The 9,450-nt window shown below is 29.4% G+C and overlaps 2 protein-coding genes across 3 annotated transcripts in view; both read left to right on the forward strand.

The window, feature by feature from the left end:
- LOC106683289 (disintegrin and metalloproteinase domain-containing protein 10) overlaps positions 1-1,479 on the forward strand; it is a gene marked incomplete at its 5' end in the record, with an annotated part of 19,569 nt that extends 18,090 nt beyond the window's left edge. Inside the window, 1 exon segment of the mRNA XM_067052916.1 lies at positions 105-1,479.
- A 3,836-nt stretch (positions 1,480-5,315) lies between these two features.
- LOC106683297 (myosin-2 heavy chain) overlaps positions 5,316-9,450 on the forward strand; it is an 82,691-nt gene continuing 78,556 nt past the window's right edge. For both annotated transcript variants that reach the window (XM_067052911.1, XM_067052912.1), the window contains exons 1-2: positions 5,316-5,497; positions 8,569-8,784. In XM_067052911.1, coding sequence (XP_066909012.1) covers positions 5,366-5,497; positions 8,569-8,784 — 348 coding nt within the window. In that variant the 5' untranslated portion in view covers positions 5,316-5,365. The remainder of the gene's footprint in view (positions 5,498-8,568; positions 8,785-9,450) is intronic.

Raw genomic sequence — 9,450 nt, forward strand, 5'->3', positions numbered from 1 at the left:
TGTCTCAATACAGCATCTATAGATATTTTCAATTTTTGAATCCCCAAAATGTAATTTCATGAAATCAAAGCAATAATTGTTTATGATAAACCTGCCTAAGCTGAAACGATTCACAAAAATTTAGTTTTTATCTATTAATTTATATTATTAAAAAAAATCTAATATTAAATTTCATAATTTTGTAAATTTACGTTTTATATTATGTCAGCTGATAATTTTTTGACTTACAATGTTTGAGATGAGTGGACTAAATAATTCTTAGCAAGCCTAGCAATATTTGGATTAAACAAATAAATGTTAAATATTTAGCATTAACCTTCTGCCTAAGAGGTAAGTCTTTTTTATGCTGTCTGTGACCAATCATAAAAATTACCGCTATCATTTTTTTGAGTTAATAAATATTTTAGATTTTTTGTCTTAATTTAATAATCATTAATAATACTAATTTGTTAAGTTCTTAGATCTCACATTTGTTTTGTGTTTAAATCACTAAACTACTTCAAACTAGAAATTAGCTCCAAGAATAGCCTCATCTAAAAATATTCACTTAAATCAGGTATTGATCTTACGATAAGAACTTCAAATAAATTCTTTTGAAATGTACAAATACAAGAAAGACATGGAAATGGTGAATTATTTGGAACGCACTGTACTTAATCTTGTTAACTCTTGATATTTACTATACCATAAATTGTGCGTTATGTATATTCGCCATATTTAAAATCCTCAATGATTCTGAAACCTCATTTATCATTGATTGCTCAATATTTTCGTGCTGTATATTCGTTGAGCAATTTATTATAATCCTAAAAAAATAAAGAATGTTTTACGAATCTTCAAGAGACAGGGATGCCTCGTAAATAAATTATTCTTGTATCATATTTGAATATTTTATATTTTACATATAATATCATGTGTTGTAAATATGAAATAGATTTGAATGGCTGAAACCTTTATTTAACCATGCTTTTTATGAGGATATTGTACATCGTAAGTTTTAATATTAAATGTATAAGTTTTACCATGTGATATTAAAAAAAAAATTACTAGTTCTACTCTTCGCTAATTAATGTTAAGTGTAATTAGATATGTGTTTTTTTAAGTTATTGTGTCTACTAAATTTATCAATGGTCATGTTACGAAACTAATAAAACTTATTGTTACAACCAATGAGGTTAAATAATAGTTAAGTTCACATTGTTTTTTACAATATTGGATAATTTTTTCAACTACGTCATTATCTATAATCATGATCATTCTTTGATTTCATTTTTAAATTTATTTTTACAGATGCAAAATAATTTTCAATATCTTAAAAAAATTATTAGGCATAAGAATTGAACTTTTTATTTAAAAAAAAATCATAATTTTGGTATTAGCTGAAATTATATGATACAATCAATAGAAAAATAATTTGAAGTCTACTATTACTTCTTAAAAATAAAAAATATCTTATATCAATTTTTATGTGTAATTATTTTTCTATACATTGAACATTAATATTGCTTAATTTAACTAGAAAGGTAAATTATGAAAATATATATTTTTTAATTACACAATATTTTGGAACAGTGCACATTGAGACACAGTTTAGCATAATAGCACATTTTTTTTTCATGTTCTCTTCCCTCCAATAGCCCATGCTACTACTCAATGTCTAAATATTGTGTATTCTTAATCAACATCCCTTAAAAACATCAAAGTTAAGAGTTGCCTAAAAAAAAAAATACAAGAAAAAGTACTTAATATTTTTATAATTTAAACTTGTATTTATCATTGAAAATTCAATAAAACCAGAATAAGTTTAAACTATAATGATAAATAAAAAAAAACTAAATTAATTTTAATTTAATTACTACTATATTAACTTTTTTAAATGACAATGTTTTTTACTAATCAAAAACTTCCAAACTAGATGGTTGATTGAGCTGTAGTTGTTTTAAAAAAATATTGTACCAAAATAGTATGTAAGTCTTGATTTATTTGCAATAGAGCGTGGTTCAATTCACCAATTGGAGATCTTAATGCAAGAATATGATTGGCGGTATGTTGTAAATTTTTCAGGGAAACTGTTTTGAAAGACTCTACCTTCTTTTCATGGTTTAAAGTTCTGTCTGGGTAGGGAACAAAAAATATGACTCTATAACACTGAAAATCCCTACTTTAAAAAGACCATTTTGTACTAAAGTTTTTGGTTCAATGCAATTTGATTTATAATGATATAATATTAGAAAAAATATGCCATAAATTACTTTAATATTTATTAATAAATAGTTAAATTTAAGCAATAAGTTAGCAACCTTAACCTCATTGGTTACTACCAATGTGATATTAATGACTTCCTTTATTTAAAATAAAAACAACTAATTAAACTTTTCTTTTGTATCAATTACATAGAATATATCACAAATAATTTTGTCAAAACTCTTAGTCAAGTTATAAAAGTGAATATTAGTAATTTATTTCCCTTAAATAGTTATAAATTACTCCTTAACCTTTGATGAATATATAAGTATAACATAGTAGATCGTTATTTGTGCCAAATCTTGGTATTTATTATGGATAGTAAGTGATCGTAATTCAGTCTATTATTTTTTTATATAAGAAAACACTGAAAATCGTTGCAGAATATACGAGTAATTGCGCTTTATTTATTCCATAATGAAGTTACTAACATTACTAACTCGGATTAGATCTAAATATTGTTTGTAAACCCTTTTTAAATGAATGTATTTAATAATTTAACTTAGTTATTAAAAAATTACAAATGTTTGTTCTGTGTTGAATGGTATGTTTGTATTGAATTTTTTTCATATAGGTACATATAAATTAAGAGTATATTGTGAAAGTACCAAATTTTTGTCCAGAGTGGCAGTCGCCACAAATTTTGGATTTTTTAATAATTAAATAAATGTGAAATATTTATAAGTCCTAACAGTTTCTTTAAATAAATTATCTTTGTAAAATTTTGTTTTCTTTATTGTTTTTTTTTCCTTAATCCTGTTATATTTATTAATGATAAATAACTAGCTCAAACTTGGTTTATTTGAATTTCCAATTTATGCCAATTAAATTAAAAGTAAATATAAGATTCAAAATTTTTACAAAAGTGTTAATACCTTGTTAGTAATTTATACTAATTGTAAGAGTAAAAATCTAGTGCAGTGTATGCATCATACAACATCCACTTACCACTCTACTCTGAGTTGAAATTACTGTTTGTTCTTTACAAAAAAGAAATTATTTTATTATTTATGATTGCTAATATTTTCCCTTTCTAAAAATATTTCTATTAATAGAGTAGTGAAACCCTGATGTAGTCATAACAACCATGGAAACATATAATCATTTATTTATAAGTATAGTTAAATTATAGTGATGCTGAGGTATGCCAACTTAGGGATCTGTCTTTTAAACTGTTCTTCTTATCTCTGTTTACAATATCAGCTTAAAAACACTCATTTATTTTAATCAAAGTTATTTTTTGTGATCTCAAAACCCTCAATAATCATTAAAATCATCTGTAACGAAACCAGTTTTGTTTAAAAACTCTTTTCAGTAAACTTAAGATTTGTTTTTTTCTATGAGGAAAAATCATTACAATAAAAGGTTACTGTATGTTGCTTTCAAGTATGAATTCATAATTATTTTAAATGCTGCTTATTCAAAATGTCTCAATACAGCATCTATAGATATTTTCAATTTTTGAATCTCCAAAATGTAATTTCATGAAATCAAAGCAATAATTGTTTATGATAAACCTGTCTAAGCTGAAGAAAACTGTTTACTTTGCCGCTGTCATTGTTCTGCTTTAAAATTAAAAGATAAAATTTACAGGTAAGTATATTTATGATCCTCATAACCACATTACAACCATTCTCTGGCTAAAGGCTTAATGGACTCAGCTGAATCAGGGGATGCTTTGTGGGACTCAAGATTACCAATAACATTTATTATTATTATTGGCACGACAGACCTGGAGGTCCAAGGTCGCATGTAACTAGATAGGAATGAGATAGAGGATTGGATATACTAATGTTGAGGTATGTATTTGGTTCAGGCAGAGAAGAGGTGAGAAGGATCAGACCTGGTACAGGATCAATATACAAACCAATAAGTTTTAAGAGTATGTGCCTAAAATTTTGGCAAGATGGAAACTCCACTCTGTAAGTTATTCGATTTGGCTCCTTGCAGAAATGACTCTCTTTAATGTATTCTCTTAAAGTTGAGAGGGTAGTAACCATCCCTACAAAGACTTAAATCTTTAAACATGATATAAACATTGATTCTTTATTTGGCCATCAACACTTATTGTTCAATATTATCAAAATATTGATACTTTCCATTTGATAATATCGGATATTGATATTCCAGTTAAAGAATCATATCAAAAGAAGTGTAGATTTGTTGGTAATTAACAAAGGGATGGCATAAACCTACTCTTCTTCAAAGCAAAATTGAAACTAAAAAGGCCACCCCCACGAAAGGGAGTTTTTATCTTGAGGATAATAGGAATGTCGTTATCATAATCTAAACTGAAACGGAAGGCAGCCAGTGGTCACTGGTTCGTACTCTTCCCCTACTCCTCTGCCACGCTCTTGAAAGTCGTATATGGCCCGTCTTTTTAGCTTCACTTTTTCTGCCAGCATGCCACCTCCATTATACTCCTTCGTCCGAGGTAATTAATAGTAGATATTACTTAATAACTCTTAAAAACATCTAATATTTGAAAATTAATAATACAATACTGCAATGTATCATAATCACAATTGTAGTAGCATCATACAGTTTTTCAGATAAGGTTTCATAACACTTAGTGTCACTAGCTTCCGACAGAAGTATCAATAATTTGGCAGTATCGAAACGTCCCTGAATGCAGGATACAGGATTTGAAACAGAAATATCATCTACGCATGCATCCACCAGTTTAATGATAGTTTTGACTCTTGTTGGAAAAACATAGAAGGTTTAACTGTTTTCTGAAGCCAGGATTCATCTTGCAAAATTGTAAGTTCAAAGATGCAGTTTTACTCCTGCACCGAGAACTCTTTAAGTATCCACCCAATTTCAGTTTTAGTGAAATGATTGTCGGGTACATCTGTTGATCAAGAAAAATAACATATGTCCTGAACGTTTTAGCGAAATGGTCATAATAAATAAGTAATAACCTTAAATAGTGTCCCTTAAAGATTCTCTAGTTCTAAACAAGTTTAATAATCTTCATAAAACTTATTATTAGTTATTTTATGCAAATAGATTACAATTAATTAATATGGTTATAGGTTAAACAACACGTGATTAGATTCACAATCAGTAAAACACAAAAGTGTTATATATAGAATCTTTAGCGTTATATAGCGTTTCCATGTCTGTGGTGCTGGCTGGACCCTACGACTCGCGTAGCTACGTCATAGGCAGCTACGTCCTCTACGTAACTCAAACAAAATGTCATACCTTCTTCTACCAACTGATACCTATGAAAACCCAGAATTGGAAGGTGATATTTAGTAGCATTAATCGAAAGCATCTTGCTTACCACATTTTTTTTTCCCCAAGAATTTTGATTCGAAACTTGTTAAGTATTAGTTATGTATGGTAGATGAAGATTCTTTTGTAGGTGAAGTCAACTTTTTAAACCCTACAGGTTTTCCAGGCATATAAGTTATTCCAAGCTCCAATATAAGATGTAAGGTTCACTAACATCAGAATGCAATGACAATGATCTAACCACGTAGGATTGAAGAGTTTTACGTTTATAAGTCATGAATCCCCGCAGGATTGATACTACACTAGGTGAGGTATTTGCTTACGGCTGTGTTGGAGATAGTATGTTCTATAGGCGTTCGCTATAAATCTATGAGATAGGACAGGAACGACCAAGTGGTATTCGCTCTCAAAGGTAAAGAAAAGAGGAGTGACTCAGAATAGACAACGTGGGAAAAAAACAGAATACACATTTTGAAAATAGTGGTAGCATAGACTGACGGCCAACTATTAGGTGTCTAACTCACTGTCCTCCATGAGATTAATACTTTATGGGTTAAAAGTTTAAGTCAAGTTTGGTTTTGCGATTATCTGAACTTGAAAAGGCCATCAAGAGACACTGCATATAAGACAGAAGTGGACCGGAAAACTCTATTTAGGTCTTTATTAATTTCAAAGAATACAGTTACAAATACAAGAATATATTGTATAGACAAATAAATATTTACATGAAATTAATTCAAGACTATTATTTGTTGATTGTGGTCCACGCCATGGCCGGTAGGTCACTCCAGGTTGGTCCGTAACGGTTCTTGTTACACTTTGGAAGTTATAATTTATTCAGTGACTTGCAAACAGTAGAAGTATCGCTATACAATGCTTCTTCAATGCACTTGACTATGGAATTTCCAATAGAAAGAGATATTTACAATTATGGATACTCATTATAAACCTATTTAAAAAAAAATTAAATCATTGATTTTCCAATCTGACGTACATCACAATAAAACGAAAAAGATTTTTTTGCACGATAATGAGCGCGCAAACGGTAAGGAAAATTGGAAAAAATAAACAGAACAAAATCCCTTGAGAGCTTCGATTTCCAGTAAAATTCCTTAATCATAATTTAGCATTGAACTCTCCAACTACTTTGTCTCTTAAGTTAGTTCAGTTTTCCGTATTGTTTTTTCGTAAATTTTTTTTTCGATTTAAGGTAATCTACGCCTTTAGGACGTAAAAAATTAGGTATAAAAAATCATCAATACAAATTCGTTTTGATATTGTATTTTCATCGAGTCCATCACTGAAAAGTCTCTTTCCTTAGAAATTCTAAATTTAAGTGAGCTGTTAAATTTTGAAGATGCCAGACATATCTTAGATACAAAGACAAATCTTCTGTTTCTTGAATTCTTCAATTGAAGTCACAACGAGTACGGAATCACTCTGTCTGAGTGACGTTCTTCTCTTAAAGGAGAGTGCTGATTAGACAAGATGTCTTCAATTTCTGGAGAGTATTGCAGCTTAGTTTGAAAGTTTAGATAAGTGGACACTTTTGGTATGAGTAGTATGTCTGCAATGAGTTTGCCTCCCCCTCCTACCGGGAACAAAGTCTACATCAAAACGTTGTTCTCGTTTGTTTTTATTATTAGAATTTTCCTTCACTTTTTTTTTCAGTTTTCATTATATAACGTCCTGAGATAAGGAAAGATAGTCCAGTCGATTGAGAGGAAAGAAGACAGAAGATTAGGGGGAGGAAGGGGGCGGCGGTAGAACGTCTGCCACTCTCTCCTCCCCCCCGCTTTACCCATACCCAATCTCATCTTGAATGTACTATACATTTCTGAGAGTTTCAATCTATTCTGCATTGATCCAATCTATGATTCAAACGACTGGAGTTTAGGGAAAGTACGCATATCTTCTAATAATACACTTGATTGTAACGATTTCGTGACTGAGAACGCCAGTGGGACCTAACTGGGCCGTTGTTTTTTGAACCAGACCTGAATGGACCTGTGCCAGTAGCTGTTGGTTATTTGGAAACTCAGAGAAATTTCGGACTAGCTTGGTTAATTGGCCTGATTTATATCGAGAAGCTTTTAAGTTCGTTGTCTTCTTGAGAAAACCATAAAAATCCTTCCGAGTTGCGAATCTGGATATTCTTTAAGACTCGTATGAATTGAACTGGAAGAAAAATGTCTGAGATAGAGATCTGACAGAGATTTTGTACAGAGATGTGACAAAGATATCGCAATCCAGTTCCAATTCCCCTCCAATAATACGACATAATCAGAAAAATCCAGGAGAGTATAGTACATGAATTCAGAGTCAGTAGTCGTGAATTGGGAGACTGATAAGAATGATAGCTCTGTACTTCATACCTTTATTATTACTATTTTTTCAAAGATCGGATTTAATTTGTTTAAGTTATTGTTGTACTATGGATTGTTCTATGATAAGTGAAGTATACTACAGCAACTTTACTCATAAAGTTTAAAATGCAACAGTTCAGAACTTAGTGGGGAATAAAACGGACATAGATATTTTCTTTCTGCAGCTATAATTTCTTCGAATTGAGAGACATCGATGACGATATTATTTCTAATATCACTTTTTTTTTTTATTATTCTTATATTTAAGGCTCTAAGTCTGAAAATGGATCTAGAAAACATATTTTTGACCCATTACCACAGTTCTATCGTATTTGTTGTAAAATAAATTAAAAAAGTATAATAAAAAAGAAAAGAAATTGAAGCAGTATTCAAGTAGTTGTATTGAAAATCTGAATATTTTTTAGTAAAAACTAAAATCATCATTTTTATATGGAATTTATGTTTGCCATTTATTGAGAATATGTTAACACTTGTGTTGAGCTGAAAAGTTTGACAGATTGTAAGTCATTTCCGGACAATTGAAGGTTATAAAGGTGTTTACTTAAATTCTCTGTCTAAACATTGCACTTTCTTTCTCATTAATATTACAAATTCATATTAACTCATTGTACTAATTTACAAAATAATGTTTTAGATAGTTTAAAATTGGTCTTCTTACAATTTTAATTAATTGTATTCTTCTCTTCTTTCAAAGGATTGGTTGAAAAATATATGTAAAGAAGAGAATTGGAATTTTGAAGACTTGAGAAGGGAGAAGGTCCTTTCTTGGTGGGAACAAAACTATTCTGGAGGACCAAAGGTGCTCCTGGGTGGCCTACCGAACCTCTTGGAATATCTTAAGGACAAATATGAAGTATCCAGGGATCTTACTCCTGAACAGGTTGCACAACTCATCGAGCAATCAACAGAAGTGAGTTATTAACAAAATCTTGTCATCTCGGTTAGTTTTTTACATTTTAAATATGAATTGGAGAACATATTGTTAGCATTGCTTTTTTTAATATTTCTTAATTCATTACCAACATCACTTAAATAAAATTTAGTTAAAATATCTTAAACATTCTATTTTAACCAAACTCAAATCCTCACAAATTCAATAGAATTTTGCATATTTCGTCTCATCAAGAAGCATCACTTAAATAAAATTTAGTTAAAATATCTTAAACATTCTATTTTAACCAAACTCAAATCCTCACAAATTCAATAGAATTTTGCATATTTCGTCTCATCAAGAAGCATCACTTAAATAAAATTTAGGTTTTTGATTTCCTATTTGTTTAATATTAATCTTAAGAATGAAAGTTATTGAAATGTAATGGACAATTTTTTTAAAAATTGAACATATTCTTTATATTTACATAACCATATCTTCAGAACTGCATATTTCTGTTTTATGTTTCCTCTTTGCCTACATTCAGTTTCATATGAAGTGAAAACATCTTTTGTCTTATTTTTAAAACATTTATACTAGGCTTTAAGGCTATTGCCTATCATAAACATATGGCTGGTTCTTAAATAAATAAAATTAAATTTATATATAATCTTTTCACTTTCTTAAGATTGGTTTTTATTATTT

The sequence above is a fragment of the Halyomorpha halys genome, unplaced genomic scaffold, assembly GCF_000696795.3.
Source record: "Halyomorpha halys isolate HHAL.00 unplaced genomic scaffold, Hhal_1.1 Scaffold476.1, whole genome shotgun sequence".
Lineage (NCBI taxonomy): Eukaryota > Metazoa > Arthropoda > Insecta > Hemiptera > Pentatomidae > Halyomorpha > Halyomorpha halys.